This window comes from Carcharodon carcharias, chromosome 5 (assembly GCF_017639515.1).
Source record: "Carcharodon carcharias isolate sCarCar2 chromosome 5, sCarCar2.pri, whole genome shotgun sequence".
Lineage (NCBI taxonomy): Eukaryota > Metazoa > Chordata > Chondrichthyes > Lamniformes > Lamnidae > Carcharodon > Carcharodon carcharias.
Window position 1 is genome coordinate 50,490,758 of NC_054471.1, and position 19,355 is coordinate 50,510,112.

At 46.3% G+C, this 19,355-nt stretch overlaps 1 protein-coding gene across 2 annotated transcripts; it reads right to left on the bottom strand.

Annotated features, from left to right (window-relative positions):
- Nucleotides 1-1,405: 1,405 nt before the first annotated feature.
- On the bottom strand, nt 1,406-13,266 carry mtres1 (mitochondrial transcription rescue factor 1). 2 transcript variants are annotated; one of them, XM_041187238.1, is made up of 4 exons: nt 13,176-13,266; nt 6,496-6,931; nt 3,749-3,821; nt 1,406-1,680 (listed from the first exon to the last, which is right to left on the bottom strand). In XM_041187238.1, exons 2-4 carry the CDS (start codon nt 6,924-6,926, stop codon nt 1,501-1,503), a joined length of 684 nt encoding a protein of 227 aa, XP_041043172.1. In that variant the 5' UTR covers nt 6,927-6,931; nt 13,176-13,266; the 3' UTR covers nt 1,406-1,500. The 2 variants fall into 2 exon arrangements, with proteins under 2 accessions (XP_041043172.1, XP_041043171.1); XM_041187237.1 differs by lacking the exon at nt 13,176-13,266 and adding an exon at nt 12,837-12,971.
- Nucleotides 13,267-19,355: the final 6,089 nt, after the last annotated feature.

Here is a 19,355-nt window from a genome sequence, read left to right on the forward strand (position 1 = left end):
AGAGCGGGGGTAGAGGACATCGTGGCAGGCCTCCACGGCATCCATAAGGTGTTCCAATGATGTGTGACTAAACCTGAGGGCTGCAGTCTTTTTGCCTTTCATGCACGTCTTCTCTGAAGTAGGCCTGGGCTAGAAGCACTGAGATGTGTGTGCACATCTGGACTTTAAATATGGCGCCTGGCACGATGAGGCAGTGAGGTGAAGGCATGGCAGGCGAATAACAGCCCGCCCACCCGCCATCGAAATGCACGTTTCCTGGGAATGCATAACTAATGCAGTGGGTTTTGGGATGATACGGCATGAGATACGTCATTTTACCTGCCCGCTACCACACTTGGGCAGAATCGTCCCAGATTTGCACTATTATCTGTATGAAAATCACCCACCCACCCTCACTGATTCATCCAATCAGTGGGGGAGGGGGTGCGATGAGCAGGGAAGAGAGACCTGGAGCGAGGCCTGAGGCCTAGTGGCACCCAAACATGGATCATTCAGTGCCGGGGAGCACGGTGAGAGCCAGGGGGAAAGCAGGGAGAGGCTGGGGGGAGCGGGGAGAAAGTGTGCTCCACAGTGTCTCTCTCTCTCTATCACCACATTTTCACAGTTGCTGGTTTTCGCTGCTCCTCCAATCATAGCCTGATTCTCACCCACGTTTGCTGTGAGCTTATACCAGCATTTTGGGAGCCACATTGGCCGCCAGTTGGACGATGTTTTTAAAAGGAAAGACGTTGGATAATGAGCAGTATTTAAAGATTTTAGGGTGAGATTAGATTAGGTAACACATGGAGAAAAGCACTGGAAGAGAGTTGATGGGCCGAATAGCCTCTTTCTGCACTCTTCACCATTTATGTTTCTTGCCTGCCTCTCTGCCTGCACAAACTTCAACTAATTAAAAAGCCTGCAGCTCATGTTCACACACAAAGTGCAGCACAATTGTCACCCCCTGGTCTTCTCCAAACTCAAGTGGCTGTGTGTTTCAGGATCGTGGTTCTCATCTACAAATCCCTCAGTAGCCTCTCTCCATCTTATCAGAGTGTCCGTCTCCATCAATATGTCCAACCCTGACCACTCTCCCCACCACCTCCCCCCAGCTTCAGTCACCAGGTTACTGCTTCTTCCCCATTCCCCCCACACCATCACACGAGGCAGATTTTTCAGTCGCTGTTCCCTTGGTTGAATTCCTTTCAAAAACCTCCCTGGGTCTCTTCAAAAAGCCTTTCCAAAACCTCTCTCTCATTTCCCCTCCACCCACCCTGAATTCCTTCCCTTGCTATGCGCCGTTGATGCATCCCCTGGCAAAACACTTGGGGTATATTTGTCACGTGACCAACATTACATAAATGTAAACTGTTGTGAATGTCTGTGTTGTCATGGAGGAAAGTAGGAAAAGCTTCCACGTGAATTCCTGTCGTGTTACAGCCTTGTATTTCGTAAACTCCTGCCCCATGTCTCCCAGGCACACGGCTGCAGTCAGCGCTCCTCCAGGCGGACAGCAGGGTCTTACTTAAACACCTCCTCTCTGGGCAACTGTAGATGTTTCCAGCGTCTCAAAGTCACTCTGTATTTATCCGTATTCGTCATTTCTTCAGCAACCTTTCTAACCATCACCCTCATGACGGTGACTGTTTCAGCTTCCTTATCCTCCCCGATAAGATGATCCAGGACATCACCCTCTTTCACCTGCAATGCAAAAAGAAAACAAATCCTCGTTCAGACCTGAAGTCAGTTGAGTCCTTTAGAAACTACAGGAGCCCATCACTTACATCCAAAATACAAACAGCAGGATTGAAGATCCGCATTGGTTCTCCTGGTCTCTCGCAATTTCAGCAGAAGAGCGACAGTCTTCCCAAGCATCGATGGAAACACTCGTATAGATGCTACTTCCCTGAGGGCATCTGCTAAATTTACTGTAGGAGATTTCAATATTAATTCTACCTTTGTTTCCTTTAATTCTTTTAGGTTTATTCCTTGAATAAGACATGTTAAACAACGTTCAGGGGGCTCAGCATTGACTAGAAACTTACCTGGACCAGCCATATAAATACTGTGGTTGCATGAGCAGGCCAAAGGCTAAGAATTCTGCAGCAAGTAACTCAGGAGTGTGATGGAATGCTCCCCACTTGCCTGGATGAGTCCAGCTCCAATGACACTCAAGAAGCTTAACACCATCCAGGGCAAAGCAGCCCGCTTGACTGGCATCTCAACTTAAACATTCAGTCCCTTCACCAGTGGCACACAGTGGCAGCAGTGCGTGCCTTCTACAAGGTGTAATGCAGCAACTCACCAAGGCTCCTTCGATCGAACCTTCCAAACCTACAACCTCTCCTGCCTACACAAACAAGGGCAGCAGGTGCATGGGAACAACACAACCTGCAGGTTCCCCTCCAGGCCACACACTCTCTTGACTTGGAACTATATCACTGTTCCTTCACATTTATTGCATCAAAATTCTGACATTCCCTCCATTACAGCATTGTGCTCATGTGCTGAGGAGGGACTTGAACCGACAATCATCTGACTCAGAGACAAGAGTGCTGCCAACTGAGCCACGGTTGACACCTAGTCTCATAATCTGTGATCTCTTTGGAAGCCAACATCTTGGATAGAGAACACGGGTGGGTTCTGATGAAGCACCAGCACTTTGACAGATGCTGCTAGACCTGCGTTAGCTTTCAAGGATTTTGCAGATTTTAGTTGAGATTTTCAACAACTTTGTTTCTTGCCCCTCCCTTGCTTTAAATCTCTATCTGCAAGCAACCCAAGAAACGGAAAATGCTTGTCTCATCTTTCCAGAATGAATGTCAAAATTCCTATCTTTGTTACCACGGCAAACAAACTAAAGGAATCTGTACGGACCCAGCACTGCCAGCCGCCGAATCGGGCAGGTGTTCGATCTGCTGCAAAGGAGGCAGCAGCAGTGAGGAACGGGGTCTCTCGCATTCTCCAGCAGCATCCTGTGATTAGTGGGCTATAGGAATGGTGCTTCTGAAAAGAGTTCCCTCTTCCCATGATACAATTGTGCCAGCAAAATGACAGCAGCTGGGAGTGCTCAGTAAGAGCCAGAGGGTAATCTTATCACAGGGCAGATGGTTTCAATCTCTCTGTAGGTTAATGATGATACTACCCACATACCATGCCCATAATCAGGGATTAGACAAATGTTTCAATGTCATGTTTTGGGCTCATGTGGATCTGTTCTATTATTCAGTTATTATTCAATGACATTTTTGCTTAAACAGAAACAGCTCGGTAGGATTACAAGTACATTAGGTCCTCTATTATCTGCTGTTAAAAAAGCGAGATTGCCCCTCCCAAGTGGAAATTCAAAATTCACAGTTAATCAAGAGTCCTGGCATCCCCACCTCTGGCTGGACTTCCTGACCTAGCCCACGTGCTCGCTCAGTGCAAGTAAAAGCACCTCTTTCACACAGTGTAAGTAAAAACCCTCAACCTGATCTGATCCCAATATTGCAATCCATCAATTAAAATAGGAACTCAATCCCCGCTGCTCTGGTTCTTAGACAATGAAGGCTGTGAAGTATCTCTTACTGTAAAACACAACAAACATCAGCCATTAGTTTGGGGTGGGTGTGAAGGGTTGTACATTTCAGTTTTGTTTGACAAGGGGCCTGGATGCTGCAAAGAATTAAGATACTCCCATCAACTAAAGTTACGCAGTGGTGGGCAGCTTTTAGATTGTTATGAACAGTACATTTGAAATAAATGGAGATGAAAATATAAAACGTACCACTTTACTTTTCTTCAGTAGCTTTTCTCCGTTCAGTCTCAGTTTGTTACTATAGAAGGAATCTTCTACTTTACTGCAAAGCAAACCACAAGCCGGTGTTAAAGACTGCGCTGGCTGGTATAACATTCAGTGATAGCTGCAGCACCTGGCTTCAAATCAAAGCCCAACTTGGGCTGGTCGCGGGTGACATGAAAGCCAATTTAAACCAATTTCGAAAGGACACAAACTCAGTTCAACAGATACAAGCTAATTTCACCATATGTATTTGGGAGCCCAGAGACACAATTTCTATAGGGAAAGTTAGTGTAGGAATGGCAGTGTATCAAACTGCTGTAAGGTAGCACTGATGGTACAGCCTATATTGTCTGATCAGCAGATGCCTTAGCTACCAACTGAAACAGAACAGCCCCCGCCCTGCCTCCTCCATTCCTTCGTTTTTATTGCGTCAAAATTCTGACATTCCCTCCAGAACAGCATTGTGCTGAAGTGGGACTTGAACCTACAATCATCAGAGGCAAGAGTGCTACCAGCTGAGCCACGGTTGAAACCTAGTCTCATAATCTGTACTCTCTTCATATGCCTAGTCATCCCAGGTCAAGGGAAGCCACCCAGTGAAAATCAGCAGGAGGGAAGCAGAATAAAATGTTGAGCAATGGCCACAGCCAAGCCAGGGTGACAATGGCAGCAACAATGAAGTGGGATCCAACTTGGCTGGGAGAAGGCATGTGGATGATCTAAAGATGATGAGGAGGAACAAAGTTAAGGTGTAAGGGGAGGGTGTGTGTGGCCAGGGCACCTAATGCAGGGGAAAGGGCTAGAAACAGCACAGAGGCAGCACACACTGAGAATTGTTACACAGTAAGGTTTCTTCCAGTACTAAAACAGCAAGAGAGCTGTCAATGAAAAATCGAGATTTCCTAAACATGAAATTAGAACAGGGGTGGGGGGGGGCGGGGGGATAAACTAAAACTAGTAAACATAAATGATTACTTTGTTGAAATGGTCACAGGAATATTAGCAGCATTTGAGGTCAATGGTTTTGACATCACTTGTATGGAAATCATAGACAGATATTCATTTCACTCGAATAAATCCCTAGGGACAGAGCCTATCCAGCTGGGAACGCTAAGTGAAGACAGGGGCAAAATGCTGACAGTCGTCAGGAGGGAGTCAACGAGCACCAGATTGGAAACCAGCACAGAAAATTGGCAAAACACACCCGTGTAAATTTAGATCCATTAGTTTATCAGTAACAGGCAAAGATTAAGTTGAGGATTACCATACCAGAAAATAAACTATTAAGCAGCAGCCAACTTGGGTTCAGAAGTGGAAGATGCTGTTTGACCGAACTCCTGCACGTTTCTGAGAAAGCTACAGAATGGCAGTCCCTGTGTTCATGTATCTGGGCTTCCAGACGCCTTTAATGTAGTTCTACGAGAAGGGCTGCTGCACAAACAGAAAGTAGCGGATATCCGAGGCTAAACAGTATCCTAGTAGTTACTGTGACAGTTCCGCAACCTTGCGATCAGGAGTTCCCATCCCACAGTGGAGAAACTGAACTCAATAATTTTTTCAGATAGCATCAGAAAGCTGCTGAATTGTTGGAAAAAACATTTTTAGTTCACTTATCAGCCCTCACGGAAGAAAACCTGGGCCTGGTATACATGTGACTGCAGAGCCACTCTTATATGGTTAACCCCTAATGCACTCAGGATTACTAGGGATAGGAAATAAATAATGCCTTGCTAATATCACCCACATCTCAAAAAAAAAAGTTTAAATAAAAGATTCCAAACCTGTTGCAGGGCAAATGGTGCAGAAGGAGCTTCACAGCACTGAACATTTTTAAACAATTGTGTGGTTATTATTGTCGATAGGTCATTTGTCAGATTTTGTGTTGTTTGTTACCTGTGTTACGTGATAGAATTATTAAAAACAAAACCAGTCAAAATTACCCCAGAGGAGGAAACGAGACCAGGGGTAACTAATGGGAAGAGTTATAAACTAATATCACTCCCTAGTCAAATGCTAGAAGGTTCTATTGAAGAACCTTGCACCAAACTCACATGGCCACACTCAGCCTGTCATAGGCCCAGGTAGGTGAACAACAAGCAAGTTGAAGTGGGCCAGTACAGTGACTACCATTCATTTACATTAGCCTTCTTGCTGAGAAAATTGGAATTTGAGTCAGAAAATATTTAAGACAATGCAAACGACCATCTGTTCCCAATATGTTGATTGAGTGTAATTTATTGGGAATTCAACATATAAAATTACAGCAATCTAGTTATTCCTGTGTTCCTCTGGAGGTTCTAACAGTATATATAATAACTGTCACTTCCTCTCCACTTTGGGTTGTTGTATTCACAGCTTTGAAGCATGCTTGAACCAAGTGCCATTAGTAATAGGACATGTCTCAATCTCCCCTTTTACCACTGTTTGGTGGCCAATAATGGACAGCAAGGTTTGTACCATTTCACCTTCCCACTTCTTAACTTAAGCCCTTCAGAGTGTCAGGTCTAACCAGTTCAAAACTCAAACAGGCCAGTTCTGCGATTTTGGAAAGAAGAATGAAAAAGAGATGACACTTGTAAAATTAATAAATAGTCTCTGTGCTCTCTGACAGCTGAACAATTGATCGGTGTGTCAGGTTTCATTAGCAGTACCTGCTGCTAAAATACACCAAAAAGTGCCGACGCGGTCATGCCTTACCAGTGCTTTCAACAGTTCAAAGACACGACACTTACTTCCTTGCCATATCCAGACCAGCTTTCATGATGAAGTCAAATCTGAAAGATGGCACTACTTTCTCAAAGTCTTTATAAGTTTTTGGCTGGCTGTCATCCTCTTCCTCTTCCGATTCGTCCTCATAGTCACTTTTCTCAGGGTCATCCTCTTCTTCATCTGGCTCGTCTTGCAACATTCTCTTTTTCCCCTTTTTTGAGCTTTTGCTGCTTTTGTGTCTTGCAAATAGAAGCAGAGCTTTTCCTCGCGGTGCTAGTTGCTCACAGAGTCGGTTTGGCCTCTGCTCGGCAGTGTTTAACTTCAGGTAGGAATTCCGGCGGGTTGCTCTCACGCTCCATGCCTCACGTGGCTCAGGTGTCGGACACTTCCTCCAAAAGATCCTGCAGGTGCTCAAACTCCTCAGGACGCGTGCCGGAGCAATCAAGCTGTTCATGCTGCCTGAAAAACAAAGTACAGCGCTAAAATGAGAAGGTGTGGGGGCTGTTCGAGATGCCGCCTTTACGGGCGAGACGTTAAACGTCTGCCTGCTCAGGTGGATGTAAAAGAACCAAAGAGGATTTACTTCGAAGAACAGCAGGGGCGTTATCTGTAGTGCCCTGGCCAATACTTGTCCCTCCATCGACGTCACAAAAACAGATTACCGGTGTTGCTCTGGAGATTACAGGTCACATTGCTGCTTATGGGAGTTTGCTAAATGCAAATTGGTAGCTGCATTTCCTACATTACAACCGTGACTACGCTTCAAAAATACTCAATAAAGTGCATTGAGACATCTGGTGGTCATGAAAAGTGCAATGTAACACTTTGGTTTAAAAAGGGGGGAGAATGATTAAACTGATAATGTAGACTAGCCAGCTCAATGTCGGTTGAGGAGAAACTCTAAGAATCCTTAAATTGAGATAACATTAGGGTATTGAGAAAGACTATGATTAATCAATGGCAGCCAGCACATGCTTTTTAATGGGCAAATCATATTTGGCAAAATGTGTTTTTTTTTTGGAGAGGTGACTGATTGGATAGATAAAAGGTGCATGTGGATTTTCAGAATTTCAACAAGTAAAAAAAAATCTTCAAAATAAGAACACTTGACTGGCTCATCAAATGGTGCTTCATTTACAACATTTTCTAGAATCAAGTTCTAGTAAACTATAAAACGGTTTTAAAAAATTGATTAAAAATTATTTTGCTTACAGCAAAAACTGTTGCTGCCGGTTTAACTGGGCGGCACAGGACATTCACCAGTGACATTCCTCCACTATCATAGGTGAAAAAGGCGTTTGGGTGCCTGTGAAAGTGTACAGTACAGATTGCTTTACACCTACTTTCCACATAAGACTGGATATATTGTTAGGGAGCAAGAAGACTTAATGTGGTTTCGTTGATGGAATGGTCAAAAAACAGTGAATTCAAAGAAGCAATTGTTAAAAAGTTACCGCGTCAGTTGATTAGACTCACTCTTGCTTCTGTTGTTCCAGCTGCTGGGGCATGGGCCGGTGGGAGGCCGATCTGGTTGGATTACTGCCTCAATTCCTCAACAGCAGAATATAAAATTTCATCTTTTTTTTTAAAAAAAAATCTCACGCTTCCAATTTGTCCTTCTCATCTAAAGATGAGCAGCAGCTTGCCCTTCCGACAAGTATCTGAGGGGATGTGACGTTACCATAGCAACGACATACTGAGTGGATCTAAGAGAAGTGCTGGCCTTTTAGATGTTGTGGCTGAGCCAAAGCTGTTGCAGCATGGCACTGGCTGCCTCTGTTTTGAAGTGCGGTGCTGACCAGTGAACCGCCTCCCATAGGATTCTCACTTGCTGCATCTCTGCATGTTCACATGAGAAGCCTGTCTGCCCTGCACTAGGTCAGTGCCACACTGCCACTTATAGGAGAGAAACAGATATACATGCTGGAGAGGAGACATGAGCAAGCTAAAGCAGCTTTAAAAAGGTACCTCGTCACACAGTAGCAGAGAAGGAACACCTATTTTTCTAGAAAATAGTAGACAGCTCCAATCCCTTGCACAAATTTCCAAATTTGACCCTTGCACCATGGTTAATTGAGGAACGAGATGTGTATACATTCTATATAAAGACAATAACTGAGGTACAATTTACCCACTGAAATGGATTGCTACGAGGAGACCCACAAAGGAGGTTAGATAATATCATGAAATGTGAGCATGAACGTGGAGTTAACATGTTACCTGAACTCAGAGTGCAGGTTACAGGTGGAAAAATTGCTTCCAGGTGTCCATTTATAAAAAAACATTTACTGTGGAGTTCAAGGCGAGGCATTTTCGTGCTTCGAATTTTTGTTGCTTGCTGGGATTCTGATAATTTATGATGGTTACTGTAGTAATCATGGTTTTATTTAGTGTGTAATGTACCTTTAAGAATACTTGTTAGGCAAGGTCCCATAATCTGTAGTGTCCAATAAGAGAGTAGCTTGGGCTACATCAGAATCAGTGTAGAGATAGAGTTGGAGATGAAAGCACACATGTAGTTGCTGCTGAGTATATTGTAAATAAACTTAAAAGTTTCCACCCAAGAAGTGTCTGCAGATCAACTCTATCATCAATAGTACAACTCAGCCATCCTATAACAGTGACCCTAGTTGCTTAAGTGACTATGTTATTATTGAATGATAATTCACACCCTCTTTGTAGGCAACATCACATGATCTAATAGGAGAGTAGCTTGGGCTACCTCAGAGTCAGTGTAGGGATAGAGTTAGAGTTGAAAGCACACGTGTAGTTTCCACCTAAGAAGTGTCTATCATTAATAGTACACCTCAGCTACCTTACAAAAAACTGGCGATGAGGATAAAATAGAATTGACCAGAAGAAATCACGTTAAAAAGAAATCAGCCCTATACCTCGCCCAGTGATTGTAAGTGGCAAGCTCCATTAGAATTCAAGAAGTTATCCCCTCTCAAAATGCCACAATTTGGGAGAATTGATCCTTTTGAACCAGCCACAGTCAATTGGTCTCATTACATAGAACGCCTCATGTTCTTTTTTCAAGCGAACAAGATTACGGGGAAGAGAAGAGGCGAGCGATCCTCCTGAGTACTTGTGGGAGCAATACCTATGGTTTGATTTGAAGTTTGGTGCCACCCAGTACCCCAGATTTGAAGAATTTTGATGAATTGGTGGACCTTGGGAAGGGTCACTTTCAACCCAAGGCCTCAATCACAGTGGAGAGGTTCAGGTTTAATTCACAAAATAGAGCTCCAGGTGAGACAATTGCATGCTATGTGGCAAGTTTGAAGCAGCTAATGGAACATTGTGAGTTTAGTACGACTCTGAACAATATGCTCCGAGATCGTTTAGTGTGTGGTGTGGAGCTCACCACCACCTTCTCGAGGGTAGTCAGGGATGGACAATAAATGCTGGCCTAGCCAGTCCACATCCTGTGAAAGAATTTTTTTAAAAAGTGCTTCATTGGCTGTTAAGGTGCTTTGGGGAATACCGTTGTCATGAAAGGTGCCGTATAAACGCAAGTTTTTTTTTGTAGATTTAATTAAATTATAAAGATGGCAGAGGGTGGTGAGGCTGTGAAGATATTTAAAACAAGAGGTTGTGAATATTTAAGTAGGTGGTGTTCGATGACCAGAAACCAACGTAGGTCAGTAAGCACAGGTGTGACAGGCGAGCAGGGCTTGGCTCAGGGCAAGATATGGACAACAAAGACTTGGATGAACTGAAATTCATGAAGAATAGAGGCTAATCAGAAGGGAAAAACCCACAGACTAAGTTTTAACAGCAGATGGGCTGAGGTAGACAATGTTACATGTGGTGGAAACCATCCATCAACCCAATATGCGCACCGCATCATAGCACAGACAAGATGAGCTTCCTGGTATAGGCTCCTGAGTCACTAGCTCCTCTGCAGGAAGATATGTGCAACCGTTGACAGACACACTGGATGGAATTGTCCCAGGTTTGCACTAAGTGCGGTAGCGGGTAGGAAAATGACATTTTCCGCAATGGCGGCTTCTCACACCATATCGTCCCAATCCTGCTGAGTTAATTATGCATTCCTGGGAAACACGCTGCTTTGATGGCGGGCAGGCTCCGATTCACCCGCCACCTCATCACTTTAGCATGCTGGGCACCACATTTAAAGTACAGCTGTACATACACCTCTCAGTGCTTCCAGCCTAGGACTGCTGCAAATAAGACATGGCCCTGAAAGACAAGAAGACTGCATCCCCCCCACCAGGTTTATGACGTGTCCCTCGAGTGCCTGTTGGATGCCGTGGAGGCCCGCCATAATGTCCTCTACCCCTGTTCTGGCCACAGGAGGGTCAACAACATTACCACTCCAGCTTGGTAGGTGGTGGCAGTGGTGATCAGTGCCAATGCTGCACAGAAAAGGTTGACCATCCAATGCAGATAGAGGAAGCATGATCCCATCCATGCAGCCTGAGTAAGGCAACCATCTCATCACTCTAAACTCACACATTCAAGCCCATCACACATTCACTGGCAGCACAAGGGACATCACCACTCTCTCTTACACACACTTTCACGTCTCCATCTGGCCTCAACTGCTCTGGAGACTGTGTCCTCAGCCCTCACCATCTTGAGGCCACTTGTACAGATCAACTTATGCCTCCACACACACCCTGGGATAACCCTTTCCCAAGTACAGCCCTCGCCCCACTGCCTCTTCCCTTGCCTGAGGCCATTTCTCCCCGCTCCCCAAGAAAGTCCTAGCCCTGCAGCCACCCCCGCCTTATGGCTGATCCGGTAGGTAGAGACCTGCCCATGCGCCTCCCTAAAGGTGATGTGGCGCTGTCTGTGAAGCCTGGCGCTGATGACTGCGAGTACTGCCCGAAGCAAGGTAGACAAACAAACCTTCAAGTCACAAGTGAAGTGCAGCTCACTAGCTGCACGTCACTTACGTGCAGTTGTGAAACATGTCGGCGTGCAATCACACTGACGTGGGCGGACGATCCAGCATGTGGGGATGAGTCTGGTGGGCTAGCCTTATAACGATATCCAAACGTATTACAATAAGGTTCCAGATGTCTGATGGCAGGAGACACGATTGCAAACTGGTTTCACGACATCGCGAAACAGGTTTTTGGCCTTCTTGCCACATTCACGCCACCGAACATGCCCAATGCCAGCAGGTACAGAAAAATCCACCCACTGGTGCTGGAGTTTAGCTCTGCAGTAATACTTTTCTTTCACTCTGAATCAGGCTGGTACTCTCAGTGTATGTGAAAACCCAAAAATAACCTGCAATACAGAGATCCCAATTTCAGGGAGAAAATTAGTAAAAATGAATCCTCGACATTAAATCAAAAACAGAATTACCTGGAAAAACTCAGCAGGTCTGGCAGCATAGGCGGAGAAGAGTTGACGTTTCGAGTCCCCATGACCCTTCGACAGAACTGTCTGAACTGACAGAAGTTCTGTCGAAGGGTCATGTCAACTCTTTTCTTCTCCGCCAATGCTGCCAGACCTGCTGAGTTTTTCCAGGTAAATCTGTTTTTGTTTTGGATTTCCAGCATCCGCAGTTTTTTTGTTTTTACCTCGATATTAAATGGTAAATCAGTTGACAATTTTAGAAGTCAGGATATTCCACCTTGTGTATGGGGCTTATATTATTGGGCGGGGTGGGGGCATGTTGTGCTTGTTGACACAATGCAGTTTTACATGTATTTTCTGATGTATATGACTTAATACAAAACAATATACCGTTGGCCTTGATCTCAAAATGAGTCATTGATAATATGATAGCATTGTTTAACATAGCTCTTTGTTACAGTAATTCCCAAACCTACACCTCCACCATATAGAAGGGCAAGGTCTTTGCAATGGGTAAGGTATGGGGTCAGGTGTTCATCTCAAACTGAAATGGGACACCATCTGGGAGTCAGATTCCAACTGAGGCAGTGCAGGACTGATGGAGGTGGTGGGGGCACCAAGTGTGTGCTGTGGATTATCTGGGAATAACAACTGTGGGGCTTCTATCGAAAAGTCACTGACCTGAAATTTGCGCCTTACCTTCCTCTCTCCACAGATGGCACAATTATCTGTGGCGTGTTTACAGCATTTTCTGCTTCTATTGAAAAATCTGAAATTCCATAACTAAAATCTTTAAGGGAATACTGTATTATAATCAGCACCAGAGCTGCAATGCTTCAGAGAGACCCATCACCACCCCAGGGTCACCAGGGGCAGCGAATGAAAAACTCATTTGCCAGCGTCAGCCGCATCTTGAAGGTAAGTGAGCTTTTCAACAAAATCCAACTACATTGCACTCAGTTCACTAGACTGCAAAATGTGACATCCAGCGAGGGGCTACTTAACCATAAAATTAAAACATACAAACCATCTAAACATCGAGCCAAACACAAGAATTGCAGGAGCAAAAGTGAAAGGTTCGAGGAGATCATTCTTGTGCAAGGAGGAACTTCAAAAACCTGGCTGCCCAATCTCAACACGGTGAAGCAGCAAAGTGGTGTCATGTCTCTGAGAGGTAGCTATTAAATACTTAAACTATTAAATATTTTGCACAGACACAATGACAACCAGACAGAGGGAGGGAATGGAAAAGAAAGGGCCCCATGTTTTTGCAGCAAGTCCCTGGTGCTCAGCAGGGCTGCACTCGCTCAAAGCTCAGGGTTAAACATTAAACAATAACAGGCAGCGCTATATGCAGGAATCTTACTTGTTACAAGATGCCAGACGCCTTTCTTTCTTTCTTTCTCTCTCTCTGACGTCCCCACCACCCCCCCCCCCCCCCGATCTTTTCACTTTAGCTTCATCCACACAAAGAGTGCACAACATCAGAGCAGACAAGATGAGCTTCCTGGTATCGGCTCCTGAGTCACTAGCTCCTCTGCAGGGAGAAATGTGCAACCGCTGAAAGACACATTGGCTGCTGGAAGTTCAGCGCTGCATTTACACATACTGCTTGTTTCACTCTGAATCGGATTGGTCCCCTCAGTCTATGTCAAAATGCAAAAAAAAACTGCAAAGGAAAGATCCCAATTTCAGGGAGAAACTTAACAGAAATGAATTCTGGATAATAAATGATAAATCAATTGGCAATTTTAGAACGTCGGTATATATTTCATATGTGTGGGGCAAGTTCTGATTGTTTACACAATGCATTTTCACATATATTTTCAATATTTTACATTATTTTATGATGTGAATATATGGAACAGTGGGTGGAACTTAATTGAGTCCACTGGAAGAGGTGTGGGGGTGGGTGGGGTTGTGATGGGAGAATTGGGCATGATTGGCAGATTGCCAGTGTTGGGGAAACTGTCCCCAATTAAGGGCCAGAAATGGGAAACCCACCCGCCGCCAGTCAAAAGTCCATCAGGCTCATTGACAAGCCAATCGACATCAATTGTCCCCTGAGCCCACCCCAATTAAGTGGCTCTCCCATAACTCCCACTGGCTGGCCTGCAAACCCTTGGTGTCAGGCACTCAGTGCCTGATTGAGGGACTTGGCATCGGAAAAAGTGGCAGCACTGAACGCTATCCCCTGCCCTTGCCTCCGATCTCCCTGCCCCCTCCCCCACAATCCCATGACCCCTCCCCATGACCTCCAACCTGAAGCAGCATGCGATAGATGGAGCTAAGCGATCCCACAACCAATGGATCAGATATAAGCTCTGCAGTCTTGCCACATCCAGCTGTGAACGGTGGTGGACAGTTAAGCAACTCACTGGAGGAGGAGGCCCCACAAATACCACAAATATCCCCATTTTTAATGATGGGGGAGAACAGCACAACAGTGCAAGGCTGAAGCATTTGCAGCCATCTTCAGCCAGAGGTCCCAAGTGGATAATCCATTTTGACCTCCTTTGGAGGTCCCCAGCATCACAGATGCCAGTCTTCAGCCAATTCAATTCACTCCACATGATTTCAAGAAATGACTGAAGTCACTGGATATTGCAAAGGCTATGGGCCCTGACAATATCCTGGCAATAGTGCTGAAGACTTGTGCTCCAGAACTAGCCACACCCCTAGCCAAGTTGTTCCAGTACAGCTACAATACTGGCATCTACCCGACAATGTGGAAAATTACCCAGGTATATTCTGTACACAAAAAGCAGGACGAATCCAACCTGGCCAATAACCACCCTATCTGTCTACTGTTGATCATTAGTAAAGTGATAGAAAGTGTCATCAACAGTGCTATCAAGCGGCACTTGTTCAGCAATAACCTGCTCACTGATGCTCAGTTTGGGTTCTGTCAAGGCCACTCAGCTTCTGACCTTATTACAGCCTTGGTCTAAACATGGACAAAAGATCTGAACTCCAGAGGTGAGGTGAGAGTGACTGACCTTGACATCAAGACAGCATTTGACCAAGCGTGGCATCAAGGAACCCCAGCAAAACTGGCGTCAATGGGAATCAGGGGAAAACTGTCCATTGGTTGGAGTCATACCTAGCACAAAAGAAGATGGTTGTGATTTTTTATTCATTCACGGGATGTGGGTGTCGCTGGTTAGTCCAACATTTATTGTCCATCCCTAATTGCCCTTACGAAGGTGGTGGTGAGCACCCTTATTGAACTGCTGCAATCCCTTTGGTGCAGGACACCCACAGTGCTGTTAGAGAGGGAGTTCCAGGATTTTGACCCAGCGACAGTGAAGGAACGGTGATATATTTCCAAGTCAGAATGATGTTTGGCCTGGAGGGGAACTTCCAGGTGGTGGTGTTCCTATGCATCTGCTGCCCTTGTTCTTCTAGATGGTAGTGGTCTTGGATTTGAAAGGTGCTGTCGAGGGAGCCTTGGCGAGTTTCTGCAGTGCAACTAGTAGATGGTTAAATGCTGATGCCACTGTTCGTCAGTGGTGGAGGAATGTTTGTGGATGGGGTGCCAATCAGGCAGGCTGCTTTGTCCTGGATAGTGTTGAGCATCTTGAGTGTTGTTGGAGCTGCACTCATCCAGGCAATGGAGAGTACTCCATCACACTCCTGACTTGTGCCTTCTAGATGGTGGACAGGCTTTGGAGAGTCAGGGGGTGAGCTACTTGCTGCAGGATTCCTAGCCTCTGACCTGCTCTTATAGCCACAGTGTTTATATGGCTGGTCCTATCCAGTTTCTGGTTAATGGTGACCCCCAGGGCCTGGATAGAGGGGGATTCAGTAATGGTAATGCCATTGAATGTTAAGGGGCGATGGTTAGATTCTTGTTGGTTAGATTCTCTCTTGATCAATGCCTTGTGTGATGTGAATGTTACTTGCTACTCGTCAGCCCAAGCCTGGATTTTTTCCAGGTCTTGCTGCATTTGGACATGGACTGCTTCAGTATCTGAAGAGTCACGAATGGTGCTGAACATTGTGCAATCATCAGTGAACATCCCTACTTCTGACCTTATGATGGAAGGAAGGTCATTGATGAAGCAATTGGAGAGGGTTGGGTCCATGGCATTACCCTGAGGAACTCCTGCAGTGAAGTCCTGGAACTGAGATGACTGACTTCCAACAACCACAACCATCTTCCTTTGTGCTAGGTATGACTCCAACCAGTGGAGAGTTTTCCCCTGATTCCCATTGAGTCCAGTTGGTGCCACAAATGCTGCTTTAATGTCAAGGGCAGTTACTCTTGTGACGATGGATGTTATCATTTTTTAATATTTTTAGCAATATTGTGGTATTCTGTAAAGAAGGCTTTGTGTGTGTATGTGTGTGTGTGTGCATATGTGTATGTGATTAACTAAACTGGGAGTAGGTTCATTGAGACAGCTTGTCTATGGAAACAGAGATGAAAGGTAAAGGTGCTATCTGCATGCATTTGTAATAAGAGGCTATGGTGAAATTGAATGTATGAGTAAATAGGCTGGGTTTTAAAATTTACATTAGGTAAGAGGTAGGGACTTGACTTTTCAGCTGCCAAGTTTCAAAGGAAGTAGAGATGACAAGGAACTTCTACAATCTAAAAACGTTTCAAAAGTAAACAAGGGAAGGTTATTAAATTTTAATATAAAAGCAAAATACTGCGGATGCTGGAAATCTGAAACAAAAACAAAAATAGCTGGAAAAACTCAGCAGGTCTGACAGCACCTGCGGAGAGGAAGACATTTAACGTTTCGAGTCCGTAGGGCTCTTCGTCAGAACTAATGAAAAATAGAAATGAGGTGAAATATAAACTGTTTGAGGGGGTGCGGCAGGTAGAGCTGGGTAGAAGGCCAGTGATAGGTGGAGGCAAAGAAGAGATTGCCAAAGATGTCATAGACAAAAGGGCAAATAGCTGCGATCGAGTTGCAAGCGCGAATTCACGTTGGATGGACAATTAAGGTCCACCCAGTGTGAAACGTATCTTCTCAATGGTCGGGAAGGGCTGGGTGGGGGAGGGGGTCTGTTGGGCGCCAGGTCCAATGGCGACCAGGCGGATGCTTTAAAACTGGCAGAGGAGAATTGTTGAAATTTGTCCAGGAAACCATTTCATTCGAACAATGGCCTCACCAGTGGCTGGAGACGTCAGGCAGGAGGGCAAGTCGGGTGGGAATTCGGCCCCCAGTTTCTTGGACGAGTGCCTTGCAGTCCTTGTGAGGATGTCGGTATCAGGTGGCACACTTTAGTACCCAGGGATGGCAGGAGGAGGCCATTGCACCTGCCCAAAAAAGCCAAGGTCAGCGGTCACACTGTTGTGCGGTGCACATGGGTGCAGTGCAGCAAAAGGTTCAACGATCTGCTGCACTCAGCAAGGGTGAGTGCCGAGTTGGCATGGATCAGTGTGGAGAAGTGTTAAGGGCTGGCCATCCCTCCTGGAGCTCAGGAGTGTTAGAGTCTGAGTGCCAACTGTCACCAACACCAGCATCAGCCAAGGGGGTGAGCCCTGGCTGCTTGGCCTGAGTGCCTTGTAGATCGAGGGCCAAGAGTTGGATGTGCCCTGCAAAGTGTCCCACAAGGGGGTGGTTTGCCAGGCTGCAATGGCGCTGCAGATAGAAAGTTGTCAATTTAATGCTCCTCTGTCATTTCAGAAGAGAAGCCATAACACCACTGAAAGAACTAAGACAGGCAGCGGCCGCTCAGACCACGAGGGGATGCCTTGGAGCTGGAGTGATGCCACACAACTCGGTCAGCCGGTTGTGGAGAGGCAGGGGTCTCTGACGAAGGTAAGAGTGCACAGAGGTGAGAGTTTCAGATTGTGCTAACATTCTTGTGTAGTGTCATCATAGATGGGAGCCCCAAACCTGGAATCCCCATTGATCTTTGAAAGACAATGGCACCGTGATGCAGATCTCCATTGTCTCACTAGGGTGCCTGGCATTCACAGTGACAGTGTGATGACTTAAACTAATCACATATCATTGTTCTCCCCTAGAATCACCAGCTCACCCATGAACGCAGTATCCCAAATAACCGCCCTTGACGCTAGAGGACCACTGGGCTTTAGGTGCACCTGCGTCACACCCCACTCACTACACCAAGCACCCGTGCAGATACCAACATCTCAGTGGGCATTAGTTCACCGGTGCATAGCGATGAGGGCACTTCATACTCCCTTCATGAGCAGGGGGAGACAGAGAGTACCCAGATCGCAGCAGTTGGAGGACTGCTGGAGACCAGGGTGATGCTGATTCGAAGGCAGATGATGAGCCCCTGGAGTCATCCGTTAGGTAGCAGATGCTGGATGTCCAGCGGGATGTGCGGAGGGTCTGGCGGAGATCCGTGAGGGTATGCGTGCCATAGACTCTGTTGTGGAGGAGTCCATGTGGAGCATGAGCGCTGCATTGACCCTCATCGCCAAGCGCACTGCCTCCTCTATTGAGAGAGTGGCAACCCTCATGGAGAGGCAGCTCCAGGGACAGAATGAGGAGATCCTGGGGTTGCGCTCAGACCTGCAAATCCTCACACAGGCAATGACCTCAGGTGATCAGTGCCAGTGTGGGAGATGGATGAGGTACCCGGTATTCCAGTTAGTTGCCCGTCCAGCAATGGTGAGCAGGGAGGTCCAGAGCGACCTCACGTTGGCGCACGAGCTGCTTGTTGTCTCTGTGGGCTCCTCTCGGGGCGCTTTGAATGATGGCAGCAGCTCTTCCGCCCCTCTGCCAGTGACCATGGCATCTGATGAGGCTGTGATGACTGGGGAGGTACCAGCTATGGCATTGGCTGCTTCCTCCCAGGCGAGGCCAGCACAGGGCTCACTGGCCAGAGGATGATAGCCAAAGTCATCAAGGCCAACAAGACAGCAGAGTCAGCCTCCAATGCCGGTGCCAGTGAGAGTTAGGGAGGGAGGGGGGGGCACCAAGATGCAGCACTCGCAAACATAAGTTTAAGGCACCTTGAGCACAAGAGGGACTGTTCACGGGTGATCTTCTGTTCTGCCATGTTTTGTTAATATGTTTACTGGTATGACCATTAGCACCATATATTATGTTCATTTAATGTGAGTGCCAACATGATATAAATTTTGCTTTTGTCTTAATGGCCTGACTATGCTTCATTTGTTTTGTACACACAGGGCACACCAGTATCTCATGCTGGACGTGAGTGGCTCTAAACTTTATTGCACAGGCACTAAGTGGACTTTGAGCTCAAAGGAAAGAGTCATTTCAAACATCCGGGATGGAGGAGGCACCCCTGGCACGAGCTGGAGGCTGATCTTTGACAGCCTAGCTGAAGGAGCGTTGGATCAAGGCCTCCCTTGTGTCCCTGCCTCGCTGAAGGATCCAGAGGTCTGCCTCCATTCGCTCACCGTGCTTCTCACCACGCTTCTCTCTAGACCCACTACAGGATTCATCAACTGTGGCCAGTGGATCTGAATCAAGATCCTCTTCCTCCTGTGGGTCCCCCCTTGCCAGAGTCAGACAGTGGAGAGTGCAGCATGCAATGGCTATCAGAGAGACACGCTCTGGAGGGTATTGCAGTGCTCCCCCTG

Excerpts from the sequence above, each read along its gene's own strand:
- mtres1 (XM_041187237.1), bottom strand. The coding sequence starts at position 12,900 with ATGATCTCCTCGAACCTTTCACTTTTGCTCCTGCAATTCTTGTGTTTG. Across the intron at positions 3,822-6,495 it reads GGTCTGGATATGGCAAGGAA|TAAAGTAGAAGATTCCTTCT; the intron begins GTAAGTGTCGTG and ends TTTGCTTTGCAG. Across the intron at positions 1,681-3,748 it reads TACTGAAGAAAAGTAAAGTG|GTGAAAGAGGGTGATGTCCT; the intron begins GTACGTTTTATA and ends TTTGCATTGCAG.